This window comes from Myotis yumanensis, unplaced genomic scaffold, assembly GCF_028538775.1.
Source record: "Myotis yumanensis isolate MYYU_CA2020_CCGP unplaced genomic scaffold, mMyoYum1.0.hap1 SCAF_14, whole genome shotgun sequence".
Classification (NCBI taxonomy): domain Eukaryota; kingdom Metazoa; phylum Chordata; class Mammalia; order Chiroptera; family Vespertilionidae; genus Myotis; species Myotis yumanensis.
In genome coordinates this window covers 3,207,442-3,225,904 of record NW_027223765.1, presented here as the reverse complement: position 1 = coordinate 3,225,904, position 18,463 = coordinate 3,207,442, and the positions used below count along the sequence as shown (strand labels likewise).

General features: G+C 61.7%; 1 protein-coding gene across 7 annotated transcripts in view; it reads left to right on the top strand.

The window, feature by feature from the left end:
* The window catches only part of ITPR1 (inositol 1,4,5-trisphosphate receptor type 1), a 169,996-nt gene that overhangs the window by 122,369 nt on the left and 29,164 nt on the right, over window positions 1–18,463 (top strand). For all 7 annotated transcript variants that reach the window (XM_070391395.1, XM_070391401.1, XM_070391398.1 and 4 more), the window contains 5 exons: window positions 272–404; window positions 2,198–2,388; window positions 12,900–13,080; window positions 14,223–14,476; window positions 17,668–17,868. In XM_070391395.1, coding sequence (XP_070247496.1) covers window positions 272–404; window positions 2,198–2,388; window positions 12,900–13,080; window positions 14,223–14,476; window positions 17,668–17,868 — 960 coding nt within the window. The remainder of the gene's footprint in view (window positions 1–271; window positions 405–2,197; window positions 2,389–12,899; window positions 13,081–14,222; window positions 14,477–17,667; window positions 17,869–18,463) is intronic.

Sequence of the window (18,463 nt, the reverse complement as noted above, 5' to 3'; positions counted from 1 at the left end):
CCTTCACGATGCATGTTCTGTTTATCTGGGTGGGTGGGGGGGGGCTCAGAGAGTGAATATTCTAGATTGCTCCTTTTTTTATGCTCTGGTTTCCCGAGAAACGACTGAAGGAGCTAACCGTGGAGTTTCCCAATGCTGTCATTAATCATTTATCTGCTCTCGGGGCGAAACCGCGCCAGTCTCACCCCAGCCCCCCTGTGCGTTTTGATGGTGAGTCGCTTGGTTACGCATTAAATCCAGAAGCTGATTTCGTTATCCTGTTTGAATTCAGGGTGAGGCGCTCAGGCAAATTTTGGTCAACCGTTACTATGGCAACGTCAGACCTTCGGGGAGAAGAGAGAGCCTCACCAGCTTCGGCAACGGCCCGCTGTCGCCCGGAGGACCCAGCAAGCCCGGGGGCGGAGGTAGGCTGGGCGTGCTGGCGGCTGCCCGGGGACACGCTGACCGGAGACCTCGGGGTACGAGTGGATCTTTGAGCAACTTGTCACTGTCTTTGACCTGCCATCAAAGGGGTGTCCCAGAACATGGACCTGCGGTCGGCTGCTGGCTGAGCCGGTCACCCCGCGGTCCCACAAGGGGGCGCCCTCGGTGACGTGTGAATGACGGGGAACTTGATTTTATGGCGTGTTTTCTTGTGGTCATGAGGACGCATGTTTTCCCCTAAAATGACGGTGCCGTTTGCCGTGAGGACGGCGAAGCCCCCACGTCTTGCCTGGCGACTTAGCGCCAAGGGCTCCCGGGCGTTCTGCATCCCGTACCTGGCGTTCTCCTCCGGGTTGCCCGCACGGGGCAGGTACGGCCATGTCCCGCTGGGCAGAGGGAATGGGAGTGGTCGGCGACGGGTCTGTGGCTTGAACCTGGTGTATCTAACTTGGATGCCCGTGCCCTGTGCCTTCCCGAGCCTTTCCGGGGGTGGACCCCCAAAATCCGTGTGTAGAAACCAGCACAGATCCTTCACTGCTCCCCTGCGCTGGCGGCTCAGCTCCAGGCAAAGGAACGTTGCATAAACCCTGAGCTCGGCTATGGGTGTTGGTCTGGCTTTGGGGGGCCAGGAGCTCGGGGCTCGGAGCACAGATGTGGGCGGCCCGAGTCCCTGTCAAGTAGCGATTCCTTGAGGGGAGTGCTCTCTGAGGGACCCAGACATTTTCCCAGCAGCTTCCGGGAGGGACCTGGGTTCCTCCCAGATCAAGCTCTGTGGCGGGTCTGCTCAGTTCATGGCCCATCGCTCGGTGGAGCCGGCCCCGTCCTCCCCACACGGGTCCTGAGCTTTTCACCCGGAAGTTCCCAGCCATTCTCAAGCACAGTTTCCTCCCACAACATCTCAAAACAGTTTCTCGTTACTCTCCATGGGGAGGCCTTTCCACAATAGGGGGGGCCTGGGGAGGCCCCGGGGTAGGCGGGGCGTCAGGGACAGAGTCTGCCTCCTAGAAGCACAGGGTGGAGACGAGCAGCCGCCTGCGCGAGAGACAGGGGTCTAGGTTGGCCTAGAGCAGGAGGAGGTGGCATCTGAATCGAGTTCTCTGTTTTTCTGAAATTGATCGGCCTTTTCCCCACGGACAGCGTCTCCGTTTTTGCCACTGACAGTGCAAGGAAAGTTCTCAAACGGTCACTTCCAAACGCAGGCCCTGCTCCCTGAAGGCGTGAGCCTCTGAAGGTCCCCGAGGACGGGAGCTTCATTGGTTTTGCTCACGCCCTGCCCCCCGCTCCTGGCTCCACACCAAGCACTCAGTACATCGTTGCCGAGTGAATGAATGAATGAATGAACGAACGGATAGGTTTTGTGAGAGGGTGAGCTTGGGCCAGGATGGGTTTGTTGGAAGAGGGCTGAAGGGATCTCGATGGGCTGTGCGCTCTCAGGAGTGTTCTAAGGAGGGTTTGAGTCTGGTCCGCCTCTTAAACTCGAAGCAGGGCTTCATGATTCTGCCCTGAGCCATTGCCTGCTACGGGAGGGAGCATCTGGGCTGCAAAAGCCCTGCTCTCTCTGCGTCTCACCTGCCGGGTTCAGGTACCATCTCCGCAACGACAGGTGGGCGTCCGCGGACAAGCGACTTCACCTCTGTGCTCAGCAGCTCCGGGTATTAGAATGGCTGAGGGGAAACCATTGACATGTGGATGCGTGAAGTGTTGGCACAGCGTGATGCCCAGTAGCTGTCCGCTGCTCCGATGTGTCGGTAAGAGCCATGTTCCCTCTTCCCAGGGGGCGGCTCCGGGTCCAGCTCCATGAGCCGCGGCGAGATGAGCCTGGCCGAGGTCCAGTGCCACCTGGACAAGGAGGGGGCCTCCAACCTGGTCATCGACCTCATCATGAACGCGTCCAGCGACCGCGTGTTCCACGAGAGCATCCTCCTGGCCATCGCCCTTCTGGAAGGAGGCAACACCACCATACAGGTAGGGAGGCGGGTGGCCTCGGGCGTGGCTGTGGTGTGGCCTTGGGTGTGGCTGTGGTGTGGCCTTGGGCGTGGCCATGGGCTTGTGTGTGGCTGCAGTTTGTGGGCGTGGCTGCCGGCTTGTCCTCCCTGCCGAGCCCAGGAGCACCTGTGCTGGGAGCCACATACCCCCGTGGTGTGGAGACTCGCGTGTGAGCAGCAGCTGGTCCTGGCGCAGGGTCGTCCTGAAAGAGGAACCCCGACACTTTGCTGCGGTCGCTGTCGGCACTCAGACTTGTTCCAGAACAGGGGTTCCGTTTGCAAACGGATGACACGCTGAGCATGTGCAGAGGGAACTGCCGACCTGGGGCAGAGTTGGCTCCTAGACGCAGTCTCCATCACGGTCACGGGTCCCATCACACGGTGACCAAGGAGAATAGACTGTGCCAGCTCCTCAGAGCCCGGTTCCCACTGGGGTGCTTCACGGCACCCACAGTGCACCCCAGTGAGAACATGGGGCGGAAAAGACCCAGAACCGGGGGTACGGGGGAGGGACAGGGTGGCGAGAATGGAGACCAGCCCTCCCTGCGCGAGGCCGTGCCGGGGCCGATGGTGGATGTGAGGGTCGGCAATCAGATGCGGGGGATGAGAGGTGGGAGGCCCCGCTGGCTCTCCGGGCCTCCAGGAGTCTGGCCAAGCAGCCGCGTGAAGGGACCGGGACACGCGGGGCGGGCTGGCGGGGCTGGCGCTGGCTGGCGTGGTGCCGTGCGCTTCACAGTGTACCCTACCGGGGTGGCACTGCACACAGAAGCTGTTTTTCCTTCAAGTTCTTTATCTTGTAAAGTAATTATGAATATTAGTTTCATGTTTTCACACATTTATTACTCATACGCTCAGACTCCAGATGAAATGCCACGGCTGAGCTCCAGCGCGCAGCCCCCGGGGAGGGGGTGCGTTTCCTCTCCAGGGAGCATGTGCGCACCGGTGGGCGGGCCGGGCGCCCTGCCAGGACCAGGACCAGGACCAGGACCAAGAGGGGCCCGGCACCGAGGATGCGCTCCCTCCCCCTCCTGTGACCCGAGGCTCCGAGGGGAGATGCTAACCCTAACCCATCGCCTCCCAAGACCTGTGCTTCCAGGAAAATGTGTTCTGGCCTCGAGTTGGCGTTGAGTCCTCTTGGCTCCGGCTCGTCTCTCTCCCGAGAAAATGATGCGGAGCCCGGCTGGCCGAGGCCAGTTAAGGACAGGCTCCCGCAGCCCCGGGGCCGAGTCAAAGCTCCGTCCTGCTGGTCTTGCTGGTCTCGTTCGGAGAAGCCGGTTCGCAGTTGCAAAGGACCAGCTGGGTCGGCGAGCGTTGAGGCTGCGCGTGGAGCCGCCCTGCCGGGGTCCGCCCAGGCGGGCAGTGCCAGCCTCACTTCCTGCTCCGCGGCCACGCTCAGCAGGGCACTCCGCCGGGTCAGGGGGCTTCCCCACATCTGCGTCTCAGACGCTCGTCTGGGAGCAGGATGTGCTGTCGTTCTGAAAAGCGAACTCGGACACCTTCGTGGTCGTTCAGTCAGAACTCAGGCTTGGTTCCCAAACGTGAGTTCCGTTGGCACGTGGATGCAGTGCTGCGCGTGCACCGGGCAGACGCCCCGGGCCGGGGGCAGGGTTGAGACCCCGCGAACGTATAAAGTAGACGCACAGTTTCACCCTTGATCACAGAGGGTCCTGTCACCAGGATCCAAAGGGAGCCCAGACCGTGCGTGCCCCTTAGAGTTCATGTTTATATCTCAGACCCCGCAGTTGCTACGGACTAGACCGCTCTCCGCCTTTCACCTGGAAACTTCAAGGAAAGCAGGCCTCTTTGAGCTACCCGGGAAAGCCGGGCTGGGCCAGCAGATGCCGGGGGGAGGGGGCTGTCCTCCCTGTTGGGATGGCGTGGGAGAGTCCAGCCCTGTCCGAGGAGGGGCTCGCTGGGGCCCTGGCCTTCTGTTCTAGGCGTCACTGCCCGGACCCCAGAGGGCGCAGTGAATAGGAACCCAAAGCTAAGACGTGCAGCCTTGCTGGGCGCCTTCTCCTGAAACTTGTCATCCGTCACCTCCTCCCCTGAAACTTGGAAATGCCTAGACGCTGAATTGGCATGGGGCCTCCTGGGGACAGTCTCCCCAAATTTTCCAGCATCCTCTGTCCCCGCCCTGCCTCTTCTGAGGTGGTACATCCAGTGTTGCCTCCAAGTCCCTCCCCCCGGGGCCTCTGAGCGGCTCCCCTCCATGCAGAGCCCTCTGCTCTGACCAAGAGCTGGCCCAGCGCCCTCGGGTGCCCAGGGGTGGCTTAGAGCCTCCTGTGCTGTTTCTCCCACTGGGGTGCCACCCCTCCCGCCGCCCCCAGAAGAAACCTTCCCTTCCTGTGCCGTGTTTGGCAGCAAGTGGGAAGCTACCAAATAGCATTTGCTTCTGAATTACCGTTTGGCACAGACAGGGCTCGGGGAGCCGCCGGCACTCGTGTATCCACATACCCGCCTGAGCCCTCGCCTGGTCCCTTCCTCCCGACGTCAGCCCCCCAGCGCCTGCAGAGCCCCTCCCCCCTCTTCCCTGGGGACAGACTGTCCGTGGGGCAGGGGAGGGTCCGTGCACGCTGGGCACTTTGAGAGTTGGGGTTTCTCTCACGAGTATAGCTGCTTGGGGATGTGTGTGCTGAGGTGACCACAGAGGCCCTCACAGCATGGCCGGGGACTCGAGCCGAGCTGTTTTGGACTGATGGCTTCCGGCTGCAGGAGCCAGAGCCTGCTCCGTGTCAGATGGCTGCCCACGGCCTTCCCGGGCCAAGTCTGGCCTCCAGACACACCCAGCAGGGCTGTCTGAGCAGCACGTACGCAGCTCGACTTGGCAAAGGTGCGGGTGCTCCGTCAGGCACTCGGGCTCCCCGGGGAGAGGCGGGGGAGGGGGGCGACCACGCCTGGTCTGCAGGTCGGCCTAGGACTTTGACCGAGGGCCTGAGTGAGACGGATATCGCCCACCCCTGCAGAAGGCACCCCCGGGCCGGGGAGGGGCAGGCCAGCCCGGGACCCCATGGGCAGACCCTGTGGGCAGAAGGGCCGCCGGGCTTCCCTTTTCTGGAAGCAGAGAGCCCTCGGGAGGAAGACCAGCCTCAGACAGCACCCCCTTACCCCACCCCCCCGCCCCCGAGGAGGGAAGGCTGGAGTGGGAGCGAGTTACGTAAAAGGGTGTTGTTTCTGGCAGGCGGTCGGGGATGAGTCAGTCTGCGTGGTGTTTTCTGACCTCAGGTCTCATCCGTGTGGGAACGCACCGAGCGCAGCCAGCATGGGAGCTGGAGCCGCTGGCAGGGGAGCGAGGGAGGCAGGGGGCCCGGCCCCAGCGCCACCCCCACCCCCAGGGGCTCCGTCCAAGACTGAGGCCTGAGGGTCTGCACAGGACTGAGCTGGTGGCCTGGGGTCGGGCCCAGGCTGGAGGGGAGGCAGCCTGGAAGGGAAGTGATGCCCCGGGGTGGAAACACCTGCATCGGATCCCAGCTGTGCCCGGCCAGCCGGACAACCGTGGGCTGCCTCAGACAGCTTGCCGCTCAGTCCTCGCCCCTAAAACGAGGGTGGGGAGCACAGCCCTCCCTCCCGCAGGGTCCAGGGCGTGAACCAGCCACGTGGGCAACGTGCACAGCACGCAGATGCTGCAGAAACGGGGGCTGGTTTTGTGCAGGGAGGGAGGCCCGGGTTCCAGCCTGGTCTCCGCCCTGTCCCTCCCCAGGCACTGTCCCTGCCCTCCGGCCTGGCTCCTGCCGAGGTGCCCGCCCACCTCACGGGTCCCGGGACGCGGACACGGGGCTCACAGAAGTGCCTCGTGCAGCGTCGAGGTCACAGATCTTAAGATGGGGTGGCGTCTTGTATTAATAAAACGTCATTGTGTAAGAGAGGGCTTCATTTTACTAGATGTGTTTCTGCCAAAAGTCTGACTTCTGCAGTTTTGCTTCCGTGTGGTGGCTGGCCCAGCGGGCTGGGGTGCTGGTTCTCGGTTCACACGCGGTCCCCCCAAGTCCGGGACACGGTTCTGAGGTGCAGGGCTGGCGACCGCAGGGCCTTGGTGCGGTCCGTCCACGGACGGTCCCTCTGCGCACGGCGGTCTCTCTCTGGCTCCCAGTGCTCCCGACCACCTCTCTCCTTCCTCCCCTCCCTCTTTCTTTCTTTTTCCTTAATCCTCACTCGAGGATGTGTTTCCCATGGATTTCTTTATTTTAGAGAAAGGAAGGGGGAGAGAAAGAGGGAAACATCGATGTGAGAGAGAAACATTGATCCGTTGCCTTCCACACACACGCTGACCAGGGATCGAACCCACAGCCTGGTGTGTGCCCTGACCAGGGGTCTCCGGGGTGAGCCCCCACCCGGCGGTGGGCGGGGTGGCACTCAGCCAGCTGGGCCACCGCCAGGGCTCCTTTCTTTTTGTCCAGATAATTCCTTGGGCCAGTGCCCCGTCCCCTTCCCCTCCGGCCCCAGGAAGCTGGCGTATCGTTGGACAAGAGTCTTTTACGATTATTGGTCTAAATCCGGGTTTTGAGGCGGAGACTCAGCACTCAGAAGCCGTTACCGTCCTCGGGAACCCGGGCCCAGCGTGGCCTCCCCTGAGGAGGAGGTGACAGGTCCCCGGCTCCGCCCGCCGGCCTTGCTGCCACTCCAAGTGACAGACAGCTGGCCCCGGACCACGGTGGCCCTCGGGCACTGGCCTTGCTTCAGCTGCCCACCTCCCCCTGGCGCCGCGGGTGCTGCGGGAGGGTCTGTCTCATTGGGAGGGGCAGGAGGGCTCGCCGCCTGGGCATCCAGTGAGTTTTAAACGTAGATGTAGGAACCCCACACAGAAGCACGTTCCCTTCCATGGTTTTTCCTCCGATTCTACGGTCTTTTCAGGAGTAGCAGCTTCCTCTGCTCAGAGGTGACCTTGTCCCTGACACGGAAGGGCTCCTGCTGGGTCACCCATCGCCAAGTTTTCCAGAATCCGCATTGCGAACCCCTGCACCGTTTCCGGGAGGGTGTGTGTGCGTGTGTGTGTGTGTGTGCATGTGTGTGTGTGCATGTGTGTGTGCACGTGTGCGTGCATGTGTGTGCGTGTGCGTGCATGCGCGTGTGTGTGTGTGTTGTACGCCTGTCTTGTGTTTACAAGAGGAAGCATCCCGTTTGGGTTTGTTTTCACACCGAAGCCCGAGCGCTGAGGGAACATGGTGTGTTCACGCCCCCTCGGTGTCAGCTGCCGAGCGGAGGCTGTACACTGTCTCCGACAGCTATCCGAGTAGATTTCCACCCTGGTTACCTGGCAACGGTGCCTCCGGCGCATGATGCAATGGCCCCGCCGGATGGGCCCGCAGGGTCCCACGGAGAGAACGAGTAGGAGAGGCCGAGGCGCGGGCTGGCGGGGCTCAATCCAGAGAGGCTGGCTGCTGAGGAGACTGACAGGACGGGGCTCCTCAGGACTCTGGTCCCGCTGGCTGTGTGCGCTGCTGGGTTGGCTACCCACCCGGTGAGAGAAGGAGTCCCACAGCGGGATGAGGTCACAGCATCCGCGCTGGGGTCGTGCTCTGAGCTGTTTTGACCCAGCAGAGTCTGGTTTAGTTGCTGTGATATATTTTTTAATATGTTTTTATTGGTTTCAGAGAGGAAGGGAGAGGAAGAGAGAGGTAGAAACTTCAGTGATGAGAGAATCATAGATTGGCTGCCTCCTGCAGGCCCCACACTGGGGATCGAGCCCGCAACCCGGCCCTGTGCCCTGACCGGGAATCAAACCCGGGACCCCTTCAGTCTACAGGCCGAGGCTCTATCCATTCAGCCAACCCGGCGGCGAGGGCGAGAGTAGATTATTTTAGACCCGAGGAGGACTTGACCCTGAGGGCTCCCGAGGGGCCGTCACCCTGAGTGCCGAGTGCCCTTGGCTCAGGAGCCTGCACCCTGCACTTCACACTCTCAGGTGCTCCCCAGGCGGATGGACGTCCTCCACGGCGGCCGGGGAAGCGCCTCGGAGGAAAACAAGGTCATGCGCGTCTCGGGGTAGGCACAGGCGTCAACAAAGAGCGGTTACATAACTTCTATTTATATCTCCCTGCTCGGTGTCGGCAGCAGGCGGGCGGGCGGGCGAGCGGGCGACGCCGGAGGGGACTTAATGAGCTTGCGCTCCGCTCACCTTCCTGCGCTGGTAGGAGCCAGCTTGTGCTCAGGGACGTCAGCGAAGAATCCGGCTGCGGGTGGGCGGCCGGGGTAGGTGGACGGCCCGTTGCCATGGCGCCTCTAGAGAGCTCACCCCCTTCCCGGCTCCTTCCTTCCCCTCCTCTTCTCTCTGAATCTGTGAGCGTCCTTGTTCCTCACACCTACTCTGGGCTCTTGGACCTGTCCCCGGAAGCAGTGACGTCCCTCCTTCCCCTCGAAGAGCCTGTGTTGTGTGGCTCCAGGACTTCGGAGGAGTTTGGGCGAAGGTGTACCTTCCCAGCCTCCCCTCCCAGTCTCCATCACTTCCTGGGAGTTTCTAACCTCCCCCCCAGACGCGGACTCCTCTCCACGCAGCGCCCACAGCAGGTGGGTCCCATTGCCAGTGGGGCCCACGGTGGCTGTGCCCCAGAAAAGCGCCGTTGCCCGGCCGGCGTGGCTCAGTGGGTGAGCGTCAACCTATGAACCAGGGGGTCACAGTTTGATTCCTGGTCAGGGCACGTGCCCGGGTTGCGGGCTCAATCCCTAGTAGGGGGCGTGCAGGAGGCAGCCAATCCATGATTCTCTCTCATCGTTGATGTTTCTCTCTCTCCCTCTCTCTCTCTCCCTCTTTCCCCCCTCTCCCCCTCTCTGAAATCAATAAAAATATATTTTTAAAAAAGAAAGAAAGGTGCTGTTGTGCCCCCACACACCGCTCTGGCGCCTGTGCCCTGTGTGGGAGGCAGGGGTGGCTCGTCTAGCCCATTAGGAGCTGGAGCCCCACGCCGATGCGGGGGGTGCGCCCCCAGGCAGAGCTCCAGGCGCTGGGCAGTGGTGTCACCTGAGGGCTGCAGGTTGGAATGACTCGGCCTGGGTTTTTGAAGAAGTGGCTGCTCCGTCCAGTTCGCAGCAGGAACTGGAACTGCCCTTCTGGGAATCACCCGTGGCAGCCCGAGGGCCGGATGCTGTGCCCTGGCTGCCCGGCTGCACCCCGCCCCGCACGAGCCCTCGAGGAGGGAGGTGACAAGGACATGTTCTTAGAAAAGAAGCAGTCGTTCCGTGAGGATGGGCTTTTAAAAAACCACACGCACATCCCGGACCCCACGCCTGCCGTGCCGGGGGCTGTGCAGTTCTTCAAGCAGAAGCCTGTGGGGCGATCGCTGGCCCCGACTTCCCCTTCACTGCACGAGACACCCGCTTAAATGCCCGGTCCCAGACAAGCCGTGGTTTCTCTCGCCCTCCGAGGAACTGGGGGACTTTCCCCAGGGACGCTGCCAGCGAGTCACAGTGAGACTGTGTTCTCACTAGAAACTGCTCCAGCCCCGGCCTGGGGGCATCGCGGGCACCTGGGCACCGGCTCAGAGCCTGGCCTCGGACCCTGACAGGTGGGCACAGCCAGCTGGGTGCTCTGCCACCTCGGAGGGAGCCTGTGCCCACGCTCCCTCGGTCCTCTGAGCTCCCGGGCGGAGTGTCAGGCGGACCCGGGGCTAGAGTTACACCCCAGCTGGGGAGGCGGCTGAGGTTTGGGGAATTCCTTCAGGGCTCTTGGCGTCCATTCAGACAGCAGATCTTTGCTGAGCCCCTGCCGGGGGCCAGGCGCCGGTGAATTGGCTGCGATGCCGTCGGGGGTGGGACCCATGTGGGCCCTGCCCTCCAGGAGCTTACCGTCTGGCCAGCGAGATGGATGCTAAACCCGTTACCTGTGAAATAAACAGCAAATTGGGAGGAGGGTGATGGGGACCCCGCGTAGGGAGGTCAGGAGGGCTTCCTGGGGAGGTGACATTCAAGCTGAGCCCTCACCGTGAGAGGAGACGGCTGCGTGGAGGGTGGAGGGTGGAGGGCGGAGGTGTTGGCATGGGCCTGTGTGCTGGGAGCTGGAGGCGGCCAGCGTGGTCCTAGTGTGGCAGCTGGGGGGTGGAGGAGGAAGGGGGCGCAATGGAGTGATGGCTGGGCCCAGGCAGGTGTGTCATCAGGTGGGAGGCTGGAGCGGGTGACCACGGCCCCTGCCAGCCCCGAGTCAGTGCTTCCAGAGGCACCAGGTTGGCTCGGGCGTCACCGGCTTGAGGACCATGACTGACGCCAAAGCCGTCACAGTTCACCGAGCGGCACGTCCACAGGGGACACTGAAATCCCACCCGCACATGCCCCCCACCCCCTCACTGTCAGGCCCCGATGCTCTCTGCAGCCGAGGGCTCCCTGCCAGCCAGAGGGGGAGGGGCTGCAGGGATGGGAGAGCGACGGCCCAGAGCCGGGCCCTCGGGGTCCAGGCGGCCGGGGCCCCACAGGCGGCTGGGCCGAGCAGAGGACGCAGGCGGCTGGGCCCTCCGTCGGGAAGGCGCCCGCTGGGCCGCCGGCTGGCTGTCCGTCAGCGTGTCCTTGCCCCCGGCCGGCCAGGGCGTCCTTATTTTCCTTCGGATTTTCCGGTCGAGTGGATGTGTTGCAGTTTGTTTGTGTTGTTTTTCCACGGAGGCTTTTGTTTGCACGTCTGCATTCCATCCCCAGGAAAAGAACCCCAGGCCTTTCCCTCCTGTGTGTGTGTTCGTCTCGCTCTTCATGGCCCGCGATGCCCGCAGGGGCCGTCTCGGGGACGTGCTCCCCGCACCCCCACACCACTCCCTCCGGGCCTCGCTGAGGAGGCCCGTGTCCCCTGTCCTGGCGCAGGTGGCGGCTCCGCGCTCCTGGGCCGTAGCTCCCAGCTCCTGGGAGCAGAGCAGGAGGTTTGCCTCTGACCCTTTGGTCGTGACGTCATCCTGGACAGCAATGTGCCTCGAGTGTGTGGGCAGCGTGGTCCGACCTGACAGGTGGTTATACCTGTCGAGTTCTTTCTCTGTGGCTGTGCAGCGGCACCGGGAGGGGTTGGGGGGGGGGGGGCGGGTAGGACCAGGGAGCCCAAGGAGGGATGGATCCTGGGTTGTGTGGGGGGAACAAGAAGATGCAGGAGAGCAGCGAGGGGGGCAGAGGTCAGGACATGCCTGTGGGCAGGTGGGACGGACATGTGCCAAGGAGCGTGTGGGCCGTTGGCGAGGCGAAGGGGCAGAGGAGGACAGGGCATGTCGGCCGCTAGGACCGCGGGGGCTGCGGGGTCAGGCACATGGGGGGGAGAGGCAGAGGTGTTGGGGGGCTTCGAGAAGCTGGAGATGCCGTTTTTCCTGGGATTGCAAGCCAGGGCCCCTTTGGTGGGAAGCGCCTTCCTCCTGAGGGAGGGTGTGGAGCTGGCGGAGCCCCCACGGGGAGAGCAAGCTGCGGCTGGGAGCTCTGCTTTGTTCTCCGGGAAGTGGCCGTATTGTGTTTCTATGTAAATAGCTCACAACAGTGCGGTGTTTGCAAAGGGGTGAGGCGCAAGCGAACACGTAAGTGAAGCTGAGGCACCCACCGCGCTGCGCTTTTGTAGGAACAGTTGCGCCGTGGCTTGCGGCAGGTCCAAACACAAACACGCGCGTATCCGGGAGGAAGCGACCCCTGATGTTGGGCAACTCTGTCTCCACACCCTCGCCTGTCCTCCCAGGCCTGCCCGGGGAGCCCCTCTTCCCTGAGGGTTCCGGGGCCACTCCCCGCAGCGTCACCCTCGCCAGCTCTGGGTTCTAGAATACATCTCTGTGGAGCTGCTGGGACTGTTGACTCACCCTTGTCCGTCTTACTTGGGGACATGTCACCCTGACCCGGTATGGAGGCAGCCTGCAGGGACAGGTGGCACGTCTTACTCATCTGCATGTGCCCACAGGGCTGTGCAAAGAGGAGGGGCCCATGGGAGTCCTTAAACCAATGACTGGCCCTGCAGTAATCACCAATTGATAGATGTTAGCCCTGGCCGGTTTGGCTCAGTGGTTGGAGCGTCGGCACAAGGACCAAAGGGTTGCATGTTCAATTCCAATCAAGGGCACATACCTTGGGTGCAGGCTGGATCTCCAGCCCAGGGTCAGGGCACATGCAGGAGGCAACCAATCGATGTTTCTCTCCCCGCCCCCCCCCCACCTCCACACACACACACACACACACACACTCTCTCAAAATCAATGGAGAAATATCCTCGGGTGAGGATTAACACTCACACAAATACCTTTTATTTCCCCTGTTAATGGCGTGGTTCCGTGTGTGTGCGGGGGGCTGTTCACGGTTGGCTGAAATCTGCCCACCATGCCTTACTTAGCTGCTTCCCTCTCCCACATGACCACTCCAGTGACGACACCCCGGCTCTGCAGGAAACCTCGGGCCGAGGATCTGGACAACATAGAGCCCCGAGCGGTGTTCAGCCTCGGTCCTGCTCAGACCACGTGTGAGGTCGCGTGGCTGGCGCGGATCTGCGTGAGGTTTTGGTGTCTCGAGTGGGATTCGCTAACTGGGCCGTCTCCGTGTTGAGACTGTGCGTGTTTCCCTCGGCAGCACTCCTTCTTCTGCCGGCTGACGGAAGATAAGAAGTCGGAGAGATTCTTCAAGGTCTTCTACGACCGCATGAAGGTGGCCCAGCAGGAAATCAAGGCCACGGTGACGGTGAACACGAGCGACTTGGGAAACAAAAAGAAAGACGAGGAGACGGACAGGGACGCCCCTTCCCGGAAGAAAGGTAAATGCCCCCCCCCCCCCCCCCGCCCCCGCAGCTCTCCGTCAGCCGGTCTGTGCGGCTCGAGGACGGCCCTCCTTCCCTGTAGTTCTCTCGCGGCTTCGAGACTCCAGGCCGTATGCGGGCTGGGCTTTCAGAAGCAGAAGGCGAAGCCAGCGACGATGTAGTCCTTCCCGCTCGGCCCGAGCGGAATTCCTGCTGCTTGGGAGGCTCTTCTTGTGTAATAAACCCACAGGCGCTCTTCTGGGTCAGACTCCAGGTTTTATTGGCGGGAAATCCATTAATAATCTCTTTCTGTAACTTTCCATTTCACGTTCGGGAAAGTGGAGGACAGTTGAGGAAGATGCACCTTTAGAACTGGGCGCACCGTCTCTTGCAGGCGGACTCCCCCTTCTTTTCTGACTGACTTGCATGTTTCTGAAGCGTTTTGTCCATCCCCTCAGTTAAAGGAAAGTAACACCTGGGGGAGGGGGGCCCCGGTGTGGAGTTGATGGCCATGAGCAGGTTAGCGAGCCCCTCAGGCCTTGCTTTTCGGGACACGACTGGGTTCGCAGCCACAGTCATCCGGCCTCTGGGGGCTTGTTGCTGTCGGGCGGCGCCGTGCGTTGCGGGATGTTTAGCGGCAGATCTGGCCTCCACGCAGTAGATGCCGGCCGCCCACCCCACCCCCAACCACAATGTCTCTTGATGCTGCAAACTGTCCCCTGGCTGGGACGAGGGCAAGGTCACCCCCAACCCCCATGATCACCGCTGGTCTAGGATGGGGAGAGAGAGGAAAAGGACGGCTCCAGCTCCTGAGTGCTCCTGGGACCGGGCACCATTCAGTCCTTCACACGTGTCACTTGTTTAGAACCCCAGTCAACCCTGTAAAATGGGTAAAATTGTCCCCATTTTACAGATGAGGAAACTGAGGCCGAGGCCTAGATCTGGAGCCTGACAGCCTGTAGTCAGGCCGTCCTCTCACACGCGCAAGCGTGGATGAGGTCAGAGCACGAGCAGGCTGGCACGCCCGGCTCCGTTCCCATCCTTCCTGGGGGCAAGAGAAGGCGGGCTCCTTGGAGGGTTTGGCTCCTTGGGGGTCCGAGGGCTGCGTACTGGGCGTCCTGGGCATGCGCAGTGCTGACGGGCTCCCGTTTGCCTTGCAGCCAAAGAGCCCTCGACACAGATCACCGAGGAGGCCCGCGACCAGCTCCTGGAGGCCTCGGCCGCCACCAGGAAGGCCTTCACCGCCTTCCGGAGAGAGGCCGACCCCGACGACCACTACCAGTCCGGGGAGGGCGCGCAGGCCGCGGCCGACAAGCCCAAGGACGAGCTGGAGATGAGCGCGGTCATCACCATCATGCAGCCCATCCTGCGCTTCCTGCAGCTGCTGTGCGAGAACCACAACCGGGACCTGCAGGTAAGACCCGGAGGCAGGGGGGCCCAGGGGCGGGTGAGGCCTGGGGCCTGCAGGTGAGGTCTGAGGTGGGGAGGCCTGGGACCTGCAGGTGAGGTCTGGGGTGGTGGGGCCTGGGACCTGCAGGTGAGGTCTGGGGTGGGGAGGCCTGGGACCTGCAGGTGAGGTCTGGGGTGGGGAGGCCGGGGGTGGAAAGGCCTGGGGGCAGGTGAGGCCCAGGGACATGGCCGCATGGCACGCTGACATTCAGCTCCTGCCCCCAGCCAGGCTCCTTGCTGGGAAGGTTCTGTGTCTGGGTGGTGACATGGTTCTGTCTGTCCTCCCCACCATCTCCCCTGGGACAGGGAGCGTCCCTCGCCCTTGCTCTCTGCACAGTTCAGTGTGTGTATCTGGGACCTGCCTGTGTGCAGCGTGATAGGTGCACAGGGACACGCGGGTGGGTGGGTGGGTGGGTGGAGAACATACCAGACCTACAAACCTGCTGCTCAGAAAGCCCTGTTTGCTGGGTGAGTGCGTGGACGAGGGGTGGTCCGGAATTTTGCCCAGATCCGTGCTCAGCAGCATCGGTTGAACCGGTCATCGCAGAGTCCTTGGTTCCCTTTTCTGCTGTCGTGCGGATGGTCGCGGTGGCCCGGGGCACTTAGCACGCCGGCGCTGTGTCGCCTCTGCTGTGACACTCCTCTCTAGAGGAGGGGCTGAGTTCGGGGACACCGGCGGGCGTGCGGAGCTGGGCCTCGGACCCATGCCGTCCACCGGCAGGGCCTGAGCTCTCCCTTGCAGTGTCCCCACCAGCAAAGGCTCCTGGGAAGACCGTGGTGGGCCCCGGGCGCCCCTGCTCCTGCTGACAGCACTCACCAGCCTCGGCGGTGCCCGGGTGCTGCTGGCTCCCCGGAAACAGCCCTGTCCGCCCAGAAGGGGTGAGGATGGGCAGGAAGAGGAGCTGGACGGCTCCTCCTGACGTAGCCAGGTGGGCGGTTGCGCCTGTGTTCTTAGGTAAGGAGGGCGCGGGCAGGAAGTAGGCCTGTGCAGACGGCACCTTAGCACGGCCCACCTGCCCCAGGTAGTCCGCCCCCCACGCCCCCAACCCCAGGCCTGAGGTCCAGGGGCTTGTGGGGGGCAGGGGGAGATTGATGATGAGTCAAGCATTCAGCTTGGGTGCCAGCTTTTAACGTGGCCTTTACCGACATTCTAATTGTCCAGGGAATGAGTGCATGAGTATATTCTGGCTGGAAAGGTTCAGGCGAAAGCAAGTATTGAGTTAGAAGGAACTGTCCCTCTCCCCGTTCCTGCCCTCCACCCAGTGAACGTCGTGGGTGTGGGCCGTGGCCTGCAGGCCGCCTCCGGCGAGTTTGGATGGAGCGTTGGGTACACGTTCCTCTCTGCCTCCGGGTTTTGACTTGAGTCTGTCCTAGAGGTCTTTCCGTCCGGCCCCCGTGGACCTGCATCGGTCTCTGTCTGTCGCTAAGGGATGTGGATTCGTTGTAGCTGCTCCCCAGCTGCAGGCATGCGGCTGCTTCCGGTCCTTCCCTGTGACGACGGGCCGTGTGACCAGAGGCCAGTGTTTCTTAGAAGTGTGATCACTAGGTCAGCGGTCGCATTCGCCTTATCTCTTGGTTGTGTCTCTTTGTAGCACCCGTTTCTGCAGCAAGCACACGGAACTCTCATAGCTTCGAGCAGAGGAATACTTGTGGTTACTGTTTGCTTCTCTCTTAGAGATTAATGGAATCCCTGACAAAAATCCTCCATCGAAACAGGCCGCGGTAGCAGGCGGTTGAATGTGGCTCACATTACTGTGTGGAGGAAGTTCCGTGTCTCTTGCTAACACTACTTACTAGTCTACCAGCAGAACGCACTGGGCACCCGCTCAACAGCCCATACACTCCACACACACACACACACACACACACTCACACTCCACACACACTCACACACACACTCCACTCACACACACACACACACACTCACACACACACTCACACACACACTCACACACACACTCACACACACACACTCACACACACACACACACACACACTCACACACACACACTCACACACACTCACACACTCACACACACTCCACTCACACACACACACACTCACACACACACACACACTCCACACACACACACTCACACACACACACACTCACACACACACTCCACTCACACACACACATACACACACACTCACACACTCAACACACACACACTCACACACACACACTCAACACACACACTCACACTCCACACACATACACACACACTCCACACACACACACACACTCACACACATACACACACACACATACACTCTCACACTCACACACACACACACACTCACATTCACACACACACTCCACTCTTACACACACACACATTCACACACACACTCCACACACACACTCACACACACATACACACATACACTCCACACACACACACACACACACACACTCACACACTCACACTCACGCACACATACTACATACACACACACACTCTCACACACACACACACACTCACACTCACACTCACCCCCTTTATCAGTGGACGCCCCACACAGACCCCCAGGTCCCCGCAGGGCTCTGGGCACTCGGCATTCAGACCCCACCTTCATCTTTTCTGGAAATGTCAGAGGCTGTGAGAGGGCGGGTGGGCTGGAGGGGAAAGAGAAAAACAGGAACTCGGCAAGGCCGTGGGGGTCTCAGGTGGGTGGTCGGAGACAAGCCCTCCCCTGCTGCATCCCCTGTGAAGTCACCCTAGGGATCCGGCCACCGTGTCGATGGTCATGGCCACAGACCATGTCCACGGCTGACCATCCTCGGGCTGACCCTTCAGTTCCCGGGGCGCTGTGTATCTCTGCATAACTGTTCCTACGTCCAGGGCACTGACCCATCCAGTTCTATCAAAACAGCAGGGTGAGCCCGGCCGGCGTGGCTCAGTGGTTGAGCCTTGACCTATGAACCAGGAGGTCACAGTTCGACTCCCTGTTAGAGCACAGGCCCGAGTTGCGGGCTCGATCCCCAGTGTGGGGCGTGCAGGAGGCAGCCGATCCACGATTCTCTCATCATGGATGTCTCTCTCTCTTCCTCTCTGAAATCAATAAAAAAATTAAAAAACAAAAACGGCGGGTGAGTGACCTTCTCCCTCTTCTCCCCGCCTGTGCCCGCGGCCTGGCCGCTGCCGCTCGCAGAACTTCCTCCGCTGCCAGAACAACAAGACCAACTACAACCTGGTGTGCGAGACGCTGCAGTTCCTGGACTGCATCTGCGGCAGCACCACGGGCGGCCTGGGGCTGCTCGGCCTCTACATCAACGAGAAGAACGTGGCACTCATCAACCAGACGCTGGAGAGCCTGACCGAGTACTGCCAGGGGCCCTGCCACGAGAACCAGGTGCCGGCCGTGTGGGAGGGGAGGAGGGCCGGTCACCGTCCGTGCGGGGCGGGGGGGGGGGGGGGGGGGGGGCGCGGTCATTCCACCGTGTTGTTGGGAGGACTTGCTCAGGAGCCACAGGGCCCCCCGCCCGCCCGCCCACCGGCCCAGGGAGGCGTTGAACTTGAGGCGTCGCCAGCAGTGAGGAGGGGCTCACCTGTCCCAGGTGTGGGCTTGTCCTCGCGGGGCGGGGCTTGGCTCGGTTCGGATGCCCCGCTCTAACCTGACTGGAGTTAAACTGAGACCGGGAGGCGGGCCCTGTTTTCAAAGCTGTGCAGGACCCAGAACGTGGCTCTTTAGTGGCAGGAGGGCCGAGCCCGGCTGGAGCGAGCGCCTGGCCCTGCAGGAGGCAGCCTGAAGGTCACGTGGGGACACGGGAGGTTCAGGCTTTGACCCCACTGACATTCCCAGGAGAGGGGGACCGTCAGCTTTGACCTTGGCCTCTCGGGAAGTGGATTTTTGGACCGACCACTAGCTTCTTTTGTTTTTTCTTCTTTCCCCCTTTTTTTTTTTCTTTTTCCTCCTTTTTAATATATTTTATTGATTTTCCACAGAG